General features: G+C 50.9%; 2 protein-coding genes across 3 annotated transcripts in view; both read right to left on the reverse strand.

Moving 5' to 3' along the window:
- Positions 1-1,032, reverse strand: part of Tesmin (testis expressed metallothionein like protein) — a 31,950-nt gene extending 30,918 nt beyond the window's left edge. Inside the window, exon 1 of the mRNA XM_008846321.2 lies at positions 682-1,032. Coding sequence (XP_008844543.1) covers positions 682-1,032 — 351 coding nt within the window. The remainder of the gene's footprint in view (positions 1-681) is intronic.
- A 1,689-nt stretch (positions 1,033-2,721) lies between these two features.
- Positions 2,722-19,838, reverse strand: part of Cpt1a (carnitine palmitoyltransferase 1A) — a 71,345-nt gene continuing 54,228 nt past the window's right edge. For both annotated transcript variants that reach the window (XM_029570007.1, XM_008846323.3), the window contains exons 13-19: positions 19,271-19,387; positions 17,249-17,413; positions 15,532-15,666; positions 13,646-13,798; positions 9,456-9,569; positions 9,132-9,224; positions 2,722-4,980 (exon numbers count right to left, since the gene is read on the reverse strand). In XM_029570007.1, coding sequence (XP_029425867.1) covers positions 4,894-4,980; positions 9,132-9,224; positions 9,456-9,569; positions 13,646-13,798; positions 15,532-15,666; positions 17,249-17,413; positions 19,271-19,387 — 864 coding nt within the window. In that variant the 3' untranslated portion in view covers positions 2,722-4,893. The remainder of the gene's footprint in view (positions 4,981-9,131; positions 9,225-9,455; positions 9,570-13,645; positions 13,799-15,531; positions 15,667-17,248; positions 17,414-19,270; positions 19,388-19,838) is intronic.

Below are 19,838 nucleotides of genomic sequence, written 5' to 3' on the forward strand. Positions count from 1 at the left end.
ATCCATCCATCCATCCATCCATCCATCCATCCATCCATCCACCCATCCCAGCGTGTTGGCCCACGCCTTTAACCCATCCACCCATCCATCCCTGAGTGTTGGCCCACGCCTTTAACCCAATCCATCCATCCATCCATCCATCCATCCATCCATCCATCCATCCATCCATCCATCCATCCATCCATCCATCCATCCATCCATCCATCCATCCATCCATCCATCCATCCATCCATCCATCCATCCATCCATCCATCCATCCATCCATCCATCCATCCATCCATCCATCCATCCATCCATCCATCCATCCCAGCGTGTTGGCCCACGCCTTTAACCCATCCACCCACCCATCCCTGAGTGTTGGCCCACGCCTTTAACCCAATCCATCCATCCATCCATCCATCCATCCATCCATCCATCCATCCACCCATCCCAGCGTGTTGGCCCACGCCTTTAATCCGAGACAGAATCAGACAGACTCTGAGTCAGTGGCCAGCCTGGTCTACACAGCCGGTTCCAGGTCAGCCAGGGCTGCAGCGGCAACAACCCACTGACTGAGCACGCGCCAGGCCCGGGTTCCGCCCGCAGCTCCACAGAGGGTGTCTAGTCCCACAGCCCGGGAAGGATCCAGGGCGGCGGGAGCGGTCGTGGGCGCGCACGGGGGCGCACCCTGCCGGCGCTTACTGGGATGACACGCACTCCGGCGCCCAGGGGCAGCAGCGACGACAGCACGTGCACGCTGTAGGCCGGCGCAGCGTCGTCGTGGCCGCGGAGCTCCGTCAGCTCCGCGAAGTCCCCGAGCAGCGCGGCCGGCTCCTCGGCGCCCGGCGGCGGGATGAACGCGCGCAGTAGCGGCTCGGCGGGCTCCACGGCGCCCAGGTAGGCGTCGGCCAGCACCGGCAGCTCGTCCAGCTCCGCGGGGCCCGCCGTGGGGCTCAGCGCCGGGCCGTCCGCGAATGCGCGCTCCGGCCCGAACAGCTCGGCACCCAGCTCGTCGTCGGGGTCGGGTATGGCGCCCAGGAGCCCGTCCTCCATGGCCGCGGCGCTCGCCTTAGCGATGAGTCCTCTGAGGAACTGGCCGTTGACCGTTGGGAAGGGGCGGGGCCTAAGCAGTGGTGGGCGGGGCTTGTGACATGATGGGAGCTGGCTAATGGTTTGTGGGTCCCCTGGCCCATGGTGGGCGTGGCCTGATAGACGGGGCGAACATGACACCTTGCCAATGGTGGGCGGGGCCTGTGTTGAGAAAGGGGCCCGGGACCACCACGTGATGGGGCGTGGCCTGCGAGAGGACCTGGGCGGTGGTGGGCGGGGCCTACTTCATGACGGACAGGAGCCTGGCCAATAGACGAGAATTGACTGGTTGGGTGAGGCCTATGTCTGATAGGTACTGTCCACTGATGGGCAGGGCTTGGTGGTGATGGACCGGGGTCTGGCCAATAAGGGGAGTTACCTGGTTTGTGGTTACCTAGGCCTGTGTCGTGTGGGAAGGGCCCTGGCCAATGGTGGAGGGCTTTTCTAGAAATGGGCGTGGCCTAGAGTGTGATGTGGGAGGGGCACGGCTGAAGCCTTCATGCACCACCACACACGTTAAAAGACTCACTTGGCTGTCTAGGAACTGGCGCTGACACCTCGAACCTGGAGGGGGTGGTAGGGCCTGTATGCTCAGAGCCTAGAACAGGTGTTCATGAAAGCATGCTAGAGAAACTGAGTCCGGGACTGGAGAGATGGCCCAGCATTAAGAGCACTGGCTGCTCTAGCAGAGGACCCAGGCTAACGACTACCTGTAACTTCAGTTTCAGGGGGTCAGATGCCCTCCCCTGACCTCTGTGGGCATTGCACAATATGAGTGCACTTACATACATGCAGGCAAAACACTTGTACACACAAAATAAAAATAATAAAAGAATTTTTATTATCATCATTATTATTACATCTGGTTTTTTGGTTATTTTTTGACAGGGTCTCCCTAGTCACAGCCTGCCTGAACCAGGGTAGCCTCCATCTCGCAGAGATTCCCCCTGCCTCTGCCTCCCAAGGGCTGGGATTAAAGGTGTGTGCCACATTTATTTATTTGTTTGTTTATTTATAGAAAGAAAAAAAGAAAGAGAGAGAGATAAGAAAGAAAGAAAGAAAGAAAGAAAGAAAGAAAGAAAGAAAGAAAGAAAGAAAGAAAAACTGAATCTGGGGCTGAAGAGATGGCACAGCAGTTAAGAACACTTGCCGCACCAGCATGAGGACCAGCGTTTAGATCACAGCACACAGCACCTAGCAAAAGCCAGGCTTGGTCTTGTGCATGCCTGTAACCCCAGCACTGAGGTGGGGGGTGCAAGTGAAAGGGGCTCCCTAGCTGCTAGCCTAACCAAGAAACACTAGTTCCAGGTTCAGTAAGAGACCCTGTGTCGAAGGAATGAGGTGGAGGGTGGCAAAGGACTCCTCTGGCCTCTGCACATGTATGCAAGATATGCACACCTGCACACACATGCATATACCACACACGTGCCAAAAAAGCAAACTGAACCATCATTCATTTAACATGCATCTATTAAGTACCTACTGCTTGTCAGGTACCACACAGAGGAATGGATGAATGAGTGGGAGTCGGCTGGCTGTGCTGTGCTGCTCCTCAGTCAAGTATGAGCAGGAACTTAGTGATGTCTCTCCCAGCTGTCTGTGCTGGTCAGAACTTGTATAACCCCAATTAGTTAACAAAGGAGACAGGCCAAATGCTGGGTAGAAGGGATTAATGTTTTATTAATAGTCAGCCTCCTTCACATTAGGAATTTCTAAAATTTACAACTAAACAGCATATTGTATTTACATGCAATGTAAAAATTAGGACACCAAATTCAAAGCATGACTGCAGTAAGACAACATTTTGTTCCGAATTAAATTAAATATACAATACTCTTACCTCCTTTTGACATGTACAACAAAAGCCTGTTCCTCCTGGTAAGGAGATGGGCAGCCAGGACCTGGACACATCCAGAACCTGAGCAATGAGCCCAGATGTGCCTGTTACCAAGTCTGCACTGAGGTTCGCGTGTGATACAGGGTAACATGGGATTGGTCAGCGGTCACTAACATATGATTTAGGTGGCTGTGCCTTATCTTGTTTTGATTCTTGATTTTACCTTTTTATTTCTTATTTTTGACTTTTGTTTTCTTGCTTTTAAGAGGGAAAAAAATCTTTGGTCCTTTTAGGTGGAATTTTTTTTTAGATTACCAAAAAACACACCCACAAGACACACATGAGCTGTTCGGCCAGGGCCTCTGTCAGCTCTGGTCGCTCTGTCCTTGCATTTGTACTGCTGGGACAGCAGAAGCCGGCAAGGCCAGAGAGGACACTCAGTGGTCAGAAAAAATAAATACACAACTTAAAATGTGGACAGCTAAGCTTGCCACAATGGGCTGGCCAGCAGAGGCAGGGTGGGAGGCCACTCTGTGATGTTCATGTTTCCATTAAACACTGAGCCCACTCAGGGTGGGAGGCCACTCTGTGATGTTCATGTTTCCATTAAACACTGAGCCCACTCAGGATGGGAGGCCACTCTGTGATGTTCATGTTTCCATTAAACACTGAGCCCACTCAGGGTGGGAGGCCACTCTGTGATGTTCATGTTTCCATTAAACACTGAGCCCACTCAGGATGGGAGGCCACTCTGTGATGTTCATGTTTCCATTAAACACTGAGCCCACTCAGGGTGGGAGGCCACTCTGTGATGTTTATGTTTCCATTAAACACTGAGCCCACTCAGTGCAGACATGCCTGCAGCCAATCAGGTGCTCACGAGAAAGGAACTGTCATCCATTGAGGGATGGGATCTGAGAACCTAGCACCTGTCACTTGAGACCCTTTAGTCTGTCACCAAGATGACCCAGACTACTCTGGAGCCAAGAACAAGTCTGACTGTGAGATTAGAAGAGGAATCCTGGTGCCTGGGACCTGTGTCTCCTGGTGGTGGTGAGGCTGCCTCCTGTCTTCTCTGCTCCCGTTCCAGTGGTAAGCTGTTGTTAAGCCACCAGCTGCCATACACAGCAAGTCATGGTTCTTCAGCTGGGTGTCCAGCTATGTGCTCTTGACCCTCACACCCCTCACTCCCCTCTGTTGACACCCGCCTGTCTTTCTTTTGTTGCTTAATGGTAAATGCACCCTGAGGGATCTGGTCTAGGGGTGGGGAAGTGCTGACTTAGAGTGGAAAACCGAGAGGAGAGCAGCACCCTCATATACCCACCCACAGACAAAATAGGTTTTCCCTACAGCCCCTGCACTGGGGCCTCCTATCTTTAAGGCACTAGGTTTTGAGGACATGTAAGATGGGAACACTCAGGACGTGGTGTACTTGGCGCCAAAGGTGGAAATACATGTATGCTGGCAAAGGGCTAACGGCCTTCACCTGCAGCAGGCCTCCATTCCCAGCCAGCGCATCCTGTTAGTACATTATGTGTGTTAGATACAGCTATAACCACTGCCAGCTCCCACAACACTGTCTCTGTCGACAGGACAAATGTTTACACTGCTCTGCTGGCGTCAGGCACCCTCAGGTCCCAGGTATTCATGGGGTCACCACTGAGGAAGCCTCTCACCTCCAACATGTGTGAAGCCACAATCCCACTAACCCAGGAAATCAACAGCATTTTAATCCCTTAATGAATACTAGTCAATTTGAAGGACTTTGGGGGACAGTGCCCAATGTCCCCAACATCCCCGGAAGTAGTAGGGTCCCGCTTCACAGGGTGGGACCTACTGTTCTAGGGAGACACAGTGAACCTTTTCTGGAAGGAAAACTGAGTTTTCTAAGAGTAATTTCTTTCCCCTGTACAACAGGTCAGAAGTGGTACCTAGTCGTTTGGTTTCTATCAGAAGAGTCCGTTTCCCTTCGATATAGCCCAGCAGGGTTACTTTTTGGAATTGAGGGTGAGGCCAAACAAGCTGATGATGTCTATCATGGCTTGTCTCAACTGCTTCCCAAAGCGGTGTGAGTCCTGAGGGAGACAGAGGCAGAATGAGTCAGGGGCCGGGGAAATCCCAGCCCTCAGGAGGCTGAGGCAGGAGTGTGGACCTCTGCAAGTTCAAGACCAGCTTAGGCTGTATAAGCAGGACTCTTTCTCAGAAGAATCAGAGCCACTGGGGAGAGGGCTCCGTGCTTGCTGTGCAGCCAGAGGACAGAGGACCCGAGTTCGGATTCCACAGGAGCCACATGAAAGCCAAGCAGGTTCATGTGTGCCCCTGTTGAGGGCGCAGAGGTGGAAAGATTACTAGGAACTCGCTGGCCTGCCAGCCTAGCCAGAAGCAGTGAGCTCCAGGTTCCGAGAGAGACCCTGCCTCAGGGAGTAAGGCGGAGCCAACAGAGGACACAAGAGGCCCTCCCCAGACCTCTGCCTGTACACAGGCAGATATCACACACAACCAAGATTAAAAAAAGAGAATGCGCTAGTGTGTGGAAATTCTATGTTCAGAGCCTTTCATCAGCCGTCTGTCCCTGGGTTAGTCCAGCCTCCTGTCTGCCCACTAGCTCTGAGGGAATGGTGGATACCTGGAGTGCTCAGAGATCAGCTTGTGGGTGACCTGCTTATGTGGGTGGGTCTGACCTTCAGCCCTCCCTGTCATTCCCTGTTCCAGTCCACACTGTGAGCAAGTTCTTAACCACGTGAACTGGGCCAGTCTGGGCAGCCTCCTGGGACCCTGTTTGATGTTGGCTATGCAACATCAGCCCTTCCCCAGGAGCCCTCCAGGAGCATCCCCACTGCTTCTACCAGCAGACCAAATTCTTACACATGTGATTCAGAACTTTTACCCAGCACTCAGGAGGCAGAGGCAGGCAGAGCTCTATGAGTTCAAGGCCAGCCTGGTCTACATATCCGAGTTCCAGGCCAGTCAAAGCTACATAGTGAGACCCTGTCTCAAAGATGAGCAAACAGCCAGGCGTGGTGGCGCACGCCTTTAATCCCAGTTTTGGAGGCCGAGGCAGGCGGATCTTTGTGAGTTCCAGGCCAGCCTGGTCTACATAGTGAGTTCCAGGACAGCTGGGGCTACAGGTAGACCCTGTCTCAAAGATGAGCAAACAAAGCCAGGCATGGAGGCACATTACCTGGGAGGCCAGACAAGAGGACTGAGAATTTGAGGAGAGCCTGGGCTATACAGTAAGACTCTCTCAAAAACCCTAAAACAAACAAACAAATGTATCTCAGGACTGGCAACATGGCTCAGCAGGTAAACACACTTGCTGCTCAAGCCTGATGCTCCTGCGTTTAATTCTGGCGACCCAGAAGGTGGAAGGAAATAAAGACTCCCACAGCTTGTCCTCTGACCTCCACACATGCACTGTGGCATGAACACATATGTGCATGCACATGAACAATTGAAAAACTGTATTTAAAAAGCCCAACCTGGGAATGGCCGCAGCTCATCTAGCAGAGAGCTCGCTTAGCTTGCAGAAAGCCTGTGTTCCATCCCCAGCACCACATAAACCTGGTGTGCTGGTCCACACCTGTAAGTCCAACACTCAGGAGGTGAAGGCAGGAAGATCAGAAATTCAAGGTCATCCGTGGTTATACAGCAAGTTCAAGGCCACCCTGAGCTACATGAGACCCTTTTTCAATAAAAAACAAAACACCCCCAAACTCTGTAATTAATGTGCTTACAAAGCTGAGGCGGCTTTGTAGTATGGCCCGAGCCTGCCACTGGCCACTGTAGGTATGTGCACCCGTGTTGTGCAGTGCCCAAGGAGGTCAGAAGAGGCTATCGGATTCTCTGGAACCGGAGTTATGGACAGTTGTTAGCTGCCAGTTGGATGCTGGGATTTGAATTCAGGTCTTCTGTAAGAGCAGGAAGTGCTCTGTTTTTTAATTTAAAAATATTTTATTATTTTTATTTTATGTGTGTGCATGTATTGCCTGCATGTAGGCAAATGCACCCGTGCCATGCAGTGCCCACGGAGGACAGAAGAGGCTGTCAGATCCCCTGGAACTGGAGTACAGACAGTTGTTAGCTGCCATGTGGGTGCTTGGATTTGAACCCGGGTCTTCTGCAAGAGCAGCCAGTGCTCTTAACCACTAAGCCCTCTCTCCAGCCCACCTAGCATATCTTAAACACAGGCACTGCCATGTCTGCATTGCATCCTCAGTTGGAAGATTCCTGCCTGGGCTGGAAATGTGACTCAGTAGATTGAGTGCTTGCCTGGCATGCATGATTCCAGGCCCTTAGAATCATCAACACCCCCTGTTGCAATGGCAACTCAATCACCAACTCAGTCACTACTGGACAGATCAGAGAGGACCACGAGGTGTGCTGACCTGGTGAGGCCTGGCCATTGAAGGCGCTGACCTTTGAAAGGGCTTCAAGGGCTCTGAAGACTAGACATTTCTCTGGTACAAGCCTAAAGGGACTGGAATCAGCAGCGGACACCTGCCAGAGTAGGGCTAATTCACCAGGAAACAGGTAAACCAACTATTCAAGTATCAGAAGGATGGGGGCTGGAGAGCTGGCTCAGCGGTTAAGAGCACCGGCTGCTCTTGCAGAGGACCCACGTTCAATTTTCAGCACCCACACTTTGGCTAACATCTACCCATAACTCCAGTTCCAGGGGAATCCTTTGCTCTCTTCTGACCCCCGCAGGCATTGCACAACATGGGTGCACTTTTATACATGCAGTCAATACACTCATACACATAAAAATAATTTTAAGGCTGGGCGTGGTGTCATACACCTTTAATCCCAGCACTCGGGAGGCAGAGGCAGGCAAATCTCTGTGAGTTCAAGGCCAGCCTGGTCTACATAGTGAGTTCCAGGACAGCTGGGGCTACAGGGAGACCCTGTCTCAAAAAGACAAAAAAATTTTTTTTTTAATTAAAGGGCTGTTTTTGTTGTTTTTGAGACAGAGTCTCTCTGTATAGCCCAGGCTGGCCTTGAATTTATAATCCTTCTGCCTCTCCTTTCCAAATGCAAAAACATTTTTAACACAGAGGTGAAGGTCTGGTAGGAATGCCACCCACAGTTCAGTCAATACATGCTTAGCAGTATTTTCTGGTGACATATTTTCCTTGGTCCCTATAGCTGTCTTAATAAACTGTCATCTTTAATAAATTCCTACTTTAGTAAAAACAAACTAACCATGGTATTGCTTCTCAGGCTGAGTACAGTGACCACGTGTGTCACCCACAAAGCAACACTGTGGATGTCCTGCTCCACCTCGAACACACACACTTCCTATCCTGCAAAAGTGATTCTAAGTCCACCTTGCCGATCGTGGGACGGGGAGTGAGAAGAACACTAACGTTAGGGTTTGTGGGCTGGGAGGACACTCAGTCAGAAAAGCACTTGCCACACAAGCATGAGGACCTGACTTCCATCCCCACAACCCACGGTCGAAAAGCCAGCTGTGGTGGCATGTGCTTAGCTTCCTGGCACTAGGGAGGTAGAGACAGGCAGATCCCTGGGGCTCCATGGTCTGGCCTATGCAGTGAGCTCCAAGCTAATGACAGGCTTTGCCTCAAAAAACAAAGTGGTGCCTTGGGATGGCTTGTGAGGAACGATACTCTAAGTTGACCTCCAGCCTCCACAAGCACACATGTGCACACACAGACACAACGATTTCAGACCTCTGCTACTGGAAGCAGGGGTCAAGAGCACTGGCTGCTCTTGGATAGGACCAGGGCTTAGTTCCCAGCACCCACATGGCAGCTAACAACCATCTGTAACTCTAGTTCCAGGGGATCTGATGCCCTCTTGTGGTCTCAAGAAGCATTGCACAACATAGGTACATTTATACACATGCAGGTAAAACATTCATACACATAAAAATACATTTTAAAAAGACCTCTGCTCCCAGCAACAGTAGGTAAAACTATATAAACATACACCGTTTTTTGTTTTTGGTCTTTTTGAGACAGGGTCTCTCTGTAGTCCCAGCTGGCCTAGAACTGACTATATAGACCAGGCTGGCCTTGAACTCACAGAGCTCAGACTGCCTGTGCCTCCCCAGTGCCAGGATTAAAGGTGTGCATCACCACACCTGGCAAACATACACCTTTCAAACTACAGCAAGAGAATGATGATATTCTTCTGTTAAAGACCTGCTTCCTCAGAAAAGAAAAATGGCCCATCTCTAGAAAAAGGAATCTCCTCTTGTACTTACTGTCTCAGGGCTGGAGAACTTGGAAGAAATATGAAAGTGGATGAAATTCTCTCCCACAATAATGTACGACACGCCATAGCCATCGTCAGCAACCTGTGGAAGTGAAGAGGCTGGTTCATCAGTGGGAATTGAGGCCCCGTGAACAGGGACCGCCTGGTCTCAGTACAAGACAGGACGCAGTGGTCCCTCACACTGCAGTCCCAGCACTCAGAAGCCGACGCAGGGGGAGTGCCAGGAGCTGGAGGCTAGTCAGGACTACACAGTGAGTTCCAGGCCAGTCGAATGGCACTGAGATATATACTGACACCCATGGTCTGCACTTACTGGCCCAAAGCCGCCTCCACAGGATACATAGTCAGGGTTCTTCTCAAAGTCAAACAGCTCCACCTGCTGCTGAGGGGTCTGGCTGGTGGACAACCGCCATGGCTCAGACAGAACCTGAAGGTGAAGAGGAAACGTGGATGATACTTTCCCTCCTCCTTGTCCTACCTAGGCATCAACTTCACTTGATGTAGCCTAGAATCTCCTTAAAAAAAAAAAAAAGCTTTTGGGATTGAGTGTGAAAGACACTGGTCTCTGATTGGTACTCAAGGGGGTCCTTAAACCCAGACCAGCTACCCTTGGGTGCTGCGGTGTTCCAGCCTCTGCTTTAGTCCTAAAAGTTTGTTTTCCCCTGAATTTCCCGATTCCTTTGTTGCAGGAAGTGGTGGGCCAACTACAGGCCTTGAATATAAATCAGCCTGAGCCAGAGGCCCAATGGGCAGAAGGACTTAGTGTTGTGTGAATGGACTATGTGCATGCAGTGTCCACAGAAGCCTGAAGAGGGCGTTAGGTCCTCTGCAAGAGCAGCCAGGGCTCCTAACCACTGAGCCATCTCTCCAGCCCCTAGAAGTCAGTTTTCTTCAGCATATGACACAAACTCCAGAAAACACATCTTTATTCACTGGGACTGAAGACAAGCTTACAGTTAGAAATGAAGATGGAGGGCTTGGCAACCACTCCTGTCAGCTCTAGAGCGGGTAGGTCACATGCCCCAGCCTCTGTAGTGGTGACATAGCCCTAGTTTCCTGACGTTTCTGTGGTTTTCCGTGTGGTCTTTACTTAGAGAGCCTCCTAGTGGGTAGTCTGGAAGCAGACTGTTATGGTTCTTGGGGCTCACAAAAGCACAATGAACAGCAAAAAAAAAAAAAGTTTCAATTGAATAATTTTTTGTGTGTGTGTCTTTTTGAGACAGGGTCTCCCCGTAGCCCCAGGTGTCCTGGAACTCACTATGTAGAGCAGGTTGGCCTTGAACTCACAGAGATCTGCCTGCCTCTGCCTCCCAAGTGCTGAGACTGCAGATGTGCGCCACCATGCCCGGCTGAATAATTGTTTTTATCAGGTTGGTTTGCAGATGTGTGGGGAAGGAGTGTCTTGGTGGTTTTAATTGATCTAGGAGGGCCCAGCCTACTATGGATAGTACTATTCCCTGAGCACATAGTACCTGCTGTTTAAGAAAGTTAGCTAGTTGCCAGTGGTGGTGCTTGCCAGTGGTGGTGCACGCCTGTAGTCCCAGCACTTGGGAGGCAGAGGCAGGCGGATCTCTGTGAGTTCAAGGCCAGCCTGGTCTACATAGTGAGTTCTAGGACACCTAGGGCTACAGGGAGACCCTGCTTCAAAAAAAAAAAAAGAAGCTAAGGGGCTGGAGAGATGACTCAGCAGTTAAGAGCACTGGCTGCTCTTGCGGAGGACTTGGGTTCGAATCCCAGCATCCACATGATGTATAACAAATGCCTGTAACTCCAGTTCCAGGGCTCTGATGCCCTCTTCTGACCTCCTTGGGCACTGCACGACATGGGTGTACTTACACACATGCAGGCAAAACACTCATACAAATAAAATAAAAATAAAATATTTTTTAAAAAAGAAAGCTGGCTAAGCACCAGCCTGTGAGGCAGCCAGAGAGTGAGCCATCTCGGTTCCTGCCAATTTCCCTTAATGATGGGTTGTAACCTTCAGTGTAGCCAAATAAACTCTTTCTTCTTCAAGTTGCTATTGGTCAATGTTTTATAAACAGAAGGAAATTCAAATACCCCTCCTCCTACCATAGGGAGACAAGGAAAGACCCACGTAGTCAAAAGACTCTTTAGGACATGAGAAATCTATATCCTCAAGACCCCAAGGGCTGCAGGAAGGACACAGCAGGTGAGCAGAAGGGCCCCTCCACTTGGTGGGGGATCAGGCCACCAAACAGCCTCTTAGAAGGCAAGAGATAGATTCGTTCAGAGGCATGCGGAACAGCAACAGCACCGTCAGATGTTCACCACCCTCTGTGCGCCCGCCCCTGTTTTCAAGGACTTTAAGCTGGTTATTCAACGAAGTCACTGTTAAACTTTTGCAAGGTGTGATGGCTCACATCTGTAATCCCAGCACTCCAGAAGCAGAGGCAAGTGAACCTCTGTGAACTCAAGGACAGCCTGGTCGAAGTTCTGGGCCAGTCAAGGCTACATAGTGAGACCCTATTTTTTTAAATATTTTATTTATTTATTTATTTATTTTTGTCTTTTTGAGACAGGGTCTCTTTGTAGCCCTGGCTGTCCTGGAACTCACTATGTAGACCAGGCTGGCCTCAAACTCACAAAGATCCGCCTGCCTCTGCCTCCCAAGTGCTGGGATTAAAGGTGTAGGTGTGCGCCACCATGCCCGGCTAATTTATTATTTTTATTTTATGTGTATGAGTGTATTGCCTGCATGTATGTAAGTGCACCCATGTCCTCCCTTCTGCGGAGGACAGAAGAGGCTGTCAAACCCCTGGGACTGGAGTTATATACAGTTGTTAGCTGCCATGTGGGTGCTGGGATTTGAACCTGTGTCTTCTGCAAGAACAGCCACAGTGTTCCTAACCGCTCTCCATCTCTCCAGCCTTGAGACCCTATTTTTTTTTTTTAAAGTTTTATAGCTAGGTATGGTGATGCATACCTGTAATCCCAGCAAGACTGAGGTAGGAAGATGCTGTAACATCAAAGCTAGCCTAAGCTACAGGGTAAAATCCTGTCTCAAAACAACAACTAAAAGCCAGGCTTGGTGGTGCACATCTGTAATCCTAGCACTTGGGAGTTGAGGACAGGCTGATTGGGAATTCAAGACTGTTCACAGCTACATAATCATTTTGAGGCCAGCCTGGGCTACATGAGACACTTTCTCAAAAAATAAAACATAACAAAACAAAACAAAATGAACTGTAATCCCAGCTACCGTGGGATGCTGAGGCTGGAGGATCACTTGAGCTCAGGTATTTGAGACCAATTTGGTCAATTTAGTGAAGCCTGTCTCAAAAAAGCTTTAATCTTGTAATCTTACAATTAGTTCATATTAAGAAGATGAGGGCCTGGAGAGATAGCTTGGCTGTTAAGAGCACTGACTGCTCTTGCAGAGGACCAGGGTTTGACTCCCAGCACCCACATGGCGGCTAACAACCACCTGTAACTCCAGTTTCAGGGGATCCAATGCCCTCTTCTGACCTCTGAGGGCACTTCACAACTTACACACATGCAGGCAATACACTCATACACATAAAATAAAAATAAATAAAATATTTTTTAAAAGGAACAAAGGTGAAGGGTCGGGTGGCTCAGTGTAAGAGTGCTCACTGTTCCAGTCTAAGGACCTGAGTTTGAATCGCCAGTGCCCAGGAAAAATAAGCTGGGAGTGGCCACAAGTCCCTACAGTCTGGGGTGTGGGGTGGGAAGGGGGAGGCAGGAGGGTTGCTGGGGAATTGCTGGCTGGCAGCCGAGCTGAGAAATGGCAAGTTTGGGGTTCAGTTCTCAAAGGAATAATGTGGAGCGTGATAAAGGAAGATGCCTGATGCTGTCTTCTGGCTTTCACGTGTGTGTGCACATGCAAACACACACACATGTGCACACAGATGCACTCACCAGCACACACATACAGCAGCACACACATGTAGTCTCATGTGCATACAGATGCATGTGCCAGCACACGTGCACATCATGTACATACCAGCACATGCACAGATGCATGCACTAGCACACTGCATATGTACACAGATGCATATGTGTACACATCAAGCAACCACAAGCAATACTCATGTGCACACAAATGCATGTGCCAGCATACATGCACACAGAGGTGCAGATACATGCACCAGCATACATGTACACACCAGCACACATGTACACACCAAGCAAGCATACGTGCATACTCGTGTGCACACAGCATGAACCAGCACACATGTGCACACAGATGCATACACACCTCACACACGTGCACAGAGTGCACACACATCCACACAGATGTCAGATACTCAGAGATCATCTCTTCCACATCGTTTCCCACTTTCCCCTCACTCAGCTCCACTGTTGATGTCAGAAGGGCACAGCCCACCCCAACCTGTCAAGTGGCCCAAGGAACCAACAGTAAAGCTGCACCTCGCATCTCCTAGGCGCAGCCCTCCTACCCACGCTGATGTACCGGCCAACACTCTGTGGTCTGTTCCCGCCAGGCAGGCAGCTTACCTCCTTCAGGAAAGGGGAGTCGACGGCGAGATACTTGGACACCACGTAGAGGCAGAAGAGATGGCGGTCGATGCCGGCGCCTGTCATGGCGAGGCGGTACAGGTGCTGGTGTTTCTCACATGCCACCTTGAACAGCTTGAGCCTCTGCTCCACCTAAGGGTTGGGGGAAGGACACACTTTGGAGAGTCTGCTAGTGCTTGGCCTCTTTTCTCTTCAGTTCTGCAAAAGGGCCATGGGATGTGCTGAGGTGGTTGGTGACCAAGATGTCTTGATAGATTCCCCACCAGACCGCTATTCCTTCCCAGATTCCTGCCTCAAAAGGGCTGGTAGGGGTTGCTCATTGGAGAGGCACCCTGGGAGTGTACCCTGCCCCACCTTGCTCACAATTCTAATGAGATCACCCATGGACAGATCACTCAAGCCCTTAAGAGTCCTTGTCAAACTTGGGGCTCTGTCCCAGCTTTTTCCCTCGGTTCACTTTGTCACAGTGCCTAGTAACTACCCATCCCCAGCAATTCTACTAAAATAGCACTGTGGCTCAGTGTGGTGGTGCACACCTTTAATCCCAGCACTTGGGAGGCAAAGGCAGGTGGATCTCTGTGAGTTCAAGGCCAGCCTGGTCTACATAAAAAGGGGGGGGGGAGACACCCAATATTGACTTCTCGCCCACACACACACACACACACACACACACACACACACACACACACACACAACGTTGCTTTGGGTTCTTTTGGACTCAGAAACAGCATCTAGGCAATACATGCCCTTTACATGGAAGGGTGGTGAGGTGCTAACCTCCGATGAAAGACTCGGCCTCTCAGGTTCCTATTGAAGGCTTCAAGTGACAGGAGCCACCTGCCATGCTTTCTAGAGGAAAGAGAGCCCTGGTCGGGATCCCCGCTGTCTATCAGTGGTGAGCATCCTCACGGGTCTGGGTACAGAGCTGAGCATGGCCACTTGCTAACTGGGGGCCCAACAGTGGGCTGAATTCATCTGAGCCTATCTCATCTTCACAGGGCACAGGGCTGCTTCTGAGCTCTTAAGAGGCAGAGTACACAAAAGCCTCAGCTCTGCGTGGCACAGTGAGGCAAGGGCTCTGGTGGCCCCAAGGCTAAAGTCCACCAGCACAGGTGTCCTTCTCTCCCCTGTTCCTGTACTGTGTGCATGCTCATGTGAAGGTTCTCAGGATAGAGAATCTCATTTCCAAAAGCTCAGTGCACAACAAGAATCTCTTTGTATGCATTCCTTACCACCGCCCCCACATCACCTCTTAATACTTTGTTTCTCTGTGAGTGGAAGGCAGGAGGAGCTGGGGCAGGAGGGGTGTGCTGGCCAGCTTTAGTGTCAACTTGACACACCTGGGCACAGGGAGCCTTAATTGGGGAATTGCCCCCATAGGACTGGCCTATAGACATGTCTGTGAGGCATCTTCTTGATTGTTGAGTGATGTGGGAGGGCCCAGCCTACTGTGGGTGGTGCCACCCCTGGGCATATGGTCCTGTATTTCATAAGAAAGCAGGCTGAGCAGGGGCCAAGGGAGTGAGCCAGTAAGCAGTGTTCCTCCATGGCCTGTGCTCCAGCTCCTGCCTCCAGGTTCCTGCCCTGAGTTCCTACCTTGGGCTCCCTGATGAGCTGCAACCTGGGAGATGTAAGCTGAATAAACCCTTTCCTCCCCAAGTTGGTATTGGTCAGAATGTTTTGTCACAGCAATGGAGAAACAAACTAGGACAAGGGGTATGGATGGAGGAGCTTGGGGACGAGGGATGGACACTGGAGCTGGGGAAGGAGGGGTGGTAATGGAGGAGCTAGAGAACCTTATGTCAGCTTCCAAGTTCTCTGGGGGAAATCATGTCCCATGCTGTGCCCTGCCCCTGGCACCTTACCGTTTTTGTGGGGTCCATCATGGCCAGTACAAAGTTGCAGGATTCTGTGGTACAGGAGCGCACAGTCTCTGTCCTCCCCTCTCGGAAGAGCCGGGTCATGGAGGCCTCATAGGTCAGGCAGAACTTGCCCATGTCCTGGGAAGGAGGGAGAAGAGGCTTAGTGCAGGCAGCCTACGGAGTGGCCAGTTATGACATGACCTTGAAAGGGCTGGGAGGATGTGGGGGTCCATCTCTGGGTGGCCCAGTTTCCATTATACTATAGCCTCCCAGCCACCCACACCCACTGAATGCCCCTGAGCTGATGTGACTATGTAAAGGCACTTAGGAGAGACAAGGTGCACAGCAAGGTCAGGGCCATAGAAGGTCTAAGGGACATGAGGGAGGGGCAGGGACAGAGGTGATGGGGCACTCAGCCAGTGCCACCTCCGACAGGAAAGGAGAGCAACCCTGAGGGTCAGGAGAGGCAGACAGGAAGTCCCCGGGGTAAGCTCCTATTCTCTGGGTGGGGCAGAAGGGCCACTCATGGAGTGCCAGCATGGGAGGGGCATGAAGCAGCAGCCAGGGGTGCAGGGGGGAAGAACTGGGAACTGTGGCAGGGGAGGGGGGGGTGCTCCTGCAGCCAGTGCTCAGTAGCTTGAAGCAACAGGACTCAGATGTTGGGATGATGTTCTAGAAGCAGAATGGAAACGTGATGAGTGGTATGGATAGGGGTGTGGCGGGGTGGAGTGGGGGTCAGGTAGGGGGACTGGGGAGATGGCTCAGCGGTTAAGAGCACTGCCTGCTCTTGCAGAGAACCTGGACTAAAAATTTGTAACTCCAGTTCCAGGGGCTCCAACACCTTATTCTGGATTCTGCTGACATTGTATGACTCATACACATAAAATATTTTTTTTTAAACTAAAAGGAAAGCATGGGGGTGGAGGGAAGCCCCTGGGGAGGCTGAACTCCTGATGCTATCCCAGCAGGAGAAGAGCTCCAGGCAGAAGCAGCAGGTGTGGGAAGGGCAGTGACAGACCAGGGGCACCCGGAGCACATCCAGATCTGGTGCCACAGTGACTTCAGTGGTCCCAGGAACTGACGGCCCCTCCAAAGAATCAGAAGTCTTTCCCATGTTCCCACAACACAGACTGCTTCTGCAACTTGTATGCAAGTTGACGCTTCCGCTTTTATGGAAAGGGTTGTCAGAGGTCAGACACATTAACCAATCCCTCTGACAATAGTCTGAGATTCATGGCTTATTATAAAGTTTCTTTTAAAAAGGATTTGCTTATTTTTATTGTATGTGTTTGTCTGCATATGTGTATGTGCCTCACCTGTGGAGGCCAAAAGACGGTGTTGGATCCCTTGGAAATGGAGTTACGGATGGAGGTGAACTATCTATCATATGGGTGCTGGGAACTGAATCTGAGTCCTCTGCAAAAGCAGCCTGTGCTCTTAACCACTGAGCCATCTCTCTAGCCCCCTATTAGAAGGTTTAACTGTGCCTTTTGCTCATGTCTCCAACCCCCTTGTTTGTAATGGCAGAAGAGAGATGCCACTAAGCTGAGTGTGATCCACTGCATGCCATTCCATGGCACCCAGAGACCTGCAGTACCTGTGTTCAGTGTTACTGCCCTCAGCCACGCCAGTATCCAGTCCTCCTCTGCTCACTAGGAAGTCAGCCTGGGCCTGTGTGCAGGGTGCCTCAGTGCCCACAGGAGCCCAGCAACCCTCTCACCTTGTAATGTGCCAGCTGCAGGGCAAGCTGGATGAAGGCATCGGGGCTCGTCCGGCATTTCTTGATCAGCCCTTTGCCAAAGGTGTCGAACGGGAAGGAATGCAGGTCCACATCATTCGCCAGAAGATTTGCGCTGCTCAGGGAAGTCTCTATGACCTCTTGACACTGCAGAGAAGATGGCTCCACTCAGTGGGGAACACAAGGCACATTTGGAGGAAGCAGGGCCACCCTCCAAGTTGCACTGATTTCCTGTTTCTTTCTGGAAGGGCTATGGGAAGCCCCAGTGAGGCAGTAAAGCGGCACCCCTTGATCGCCCAGGAGTAGTGGGAGAACCTGGGCAGGAATCAAAGGCACCTGCTTCCCAATGACAACTACAGCAGACCCTGTCTTCCACCCATAACACCATCATCATTGGTGCAGTCATTACACAGTTGTGACTATTTGCGAGAGACCCTCTGGATCGGCCTGCTGATGTTCCTTCACAGAAGGAAATGGGGTGCCCATGGACCCTCACCCAAGAAGCTCACCGTTGTTCCCTCCTGCATGTCACAGCCACGTGAGAGAGCTTGTTTGATGGTTCTAGCAGGGGAGAGCTGCTCTTTGTACTGCTCTATCAGGGGAGGTCTAATCTTTCACTGACCTTTGGGCGTGATGCATATGGAGTGGGAAGGGAGGAAGGGGACACCTGCCTGCCTGCCAGGTCAGCCAAATCAGCCCTGGCAATCAATGGGGTGACAGATGTTCCAGCCACATCACCCTCATCCCTCACAGCCTTTTGTATGTGATCTTCCCTAACTGAACGTGGCCTCATCGTCTTAGGAAGTATTTGAGTATATGGACTGTGAAGGTTGACAGAAAGGGGTGGGGGCTCCATCTATGCAGGTATGTAGAAGCCAATACCTGCTGTGGTGAGACTTTTTGGTGTGATTATTATGGGATCACCCATGTTCTATAAATAACAGTCATTGCACCAAGTTAGACTTTGGAGGACTAGTACTTTGATTTGCCGAGGGGGCCTTACAGAAACTCAAGGTCTTTCTGCATTCGTGGGTCTGTTGTATGAAGCCCATTTTGCTATACCATGGAGATCAAGGACAACATTAACAACCTAAGCACAGCCAGGTGTGGTGGCGCACACCTTTAGTCCCAGTACTTGAAAGGCAGAGGCATGTGGATATCTTTGACCTCAAGGCCAGCCTGGTCTACACAGTGAGTTCCAGGCCAGCTGGGGCTACAGGGAGACCCTCTCTCAAAAACACCAAAAAAAAAAAAAAACCTAACAAAAGAAAAAAAATAAAAAAAGAAAGAAAGAAGGGGCTGGAGAAATGGCTCAGCGGTTAAGAGCACTGGCTGCTCTTGCAGAGGACCTGGGTTCAGTTCCCAGCACCCTTGTGGGGGCTAACAACTGTCTGTTGGAGAAGATCTGATGCCCTCTTCTGGCTTTCATGGACACTGCACACACATGGTGCACATACATACATGCAGGCAAAATACATAACATAATTTTTTTTTAGCTTACAAAAAGGAAAAAAGAAAAATTCTAGTTAGTCATTTTAGCACTGAGGATGTGGCTTAGCTGGTAGAAAGCTTGCCTCACACACACAACACCCTGGGTTCCATCCCCAGCATGGCATAACCCATACGTGGTGGTGCACACCTCTCATCTCAACACTAGGGAGGTGGAGACAGGAAGGTAAGAAGTTCAAAGTCATCCTTGGCTATGCAGCAAGCTCTAGGCCAGCCTGGGCTACATGGGCTCATGGCTCAATAAACAACGTGACTTGGGTTTTTAAATCCTCAGTCTGGGCTAATTCTCACCTGGATTCCCAGCAGGAAGCCCTGTTCTTTGAGGCTCCCACAGTCACCTAGGCCCTGTGCCCCACCCTAGGCAAACAGCTTTCAGTCTATGTGTATCCACCAGGCTTGGGGACACTCCAGAGGCTCTGCTGGAAAACTCAGAGGTGACAGTTGGACCAGGCTTCCCACCCCGGTGAGTAACAGTCCAGAGATCACTAGACTTACCTCTTCTGGGATGTCCCACTGTAGCCTGGTGGGGTTGGGGATATTGGGGTTGGTATCTCCTTTACAGTGCCCATCGTCCGCATAGCCCAGCTGGAAGATGTCAGTGGCCATGACGTACTGTGGAAAAAGCAAAGACTGAACAGGAAACGCCACACAGAACATATCTGGGTCCAAGCATGGGCATGAGGGGTCTCCACACATCAGGCCAGCCACACCTTCCACAGAGCCCATCTGAGTGTCCTCTAATTCTGTTCAACCTGACACCACCCGGGGGGCTCCCTCCCATTTCCTGTGACAGTCTCAAGCCCCAGGTGGGACCTGTCTTTCTGATTTGTGAGCTGTAAATCAAGGCTCCCTTAACTCCCTCCTCTAGCCTGATTAATTTGCTGGAGCAGCTCTTAGAGCTCAGGGAAATACACATGTTTACTGGTTTATTACAAGTGTTATTTAAAGGCTGTGTAGGTGGATACCAGCCCAAGGGAGGGGTGCAACCTGGATAGTCCTTCCCCAGGGCCCAGCTTCTTGGATCCACCCAAGCCCAGCAGTCTGGAAGATGCTATCCTTTGGG

Source organism: Nannospalax galili, unplaced genomic scaffold (assembly GCF_000622305.1).
Source record: "Nannospalax galili isolate Female #2095 unplaced genomic scaffold, S.galili_v1.0 scaffold1723, whole genome shotgun sequence".
Lineage (NCBI taxonomy): Eukaryota > Metazoa > Chordata > Mammalia > Rodentia > Spalacidae > Nannospalax > Nannospalax galili.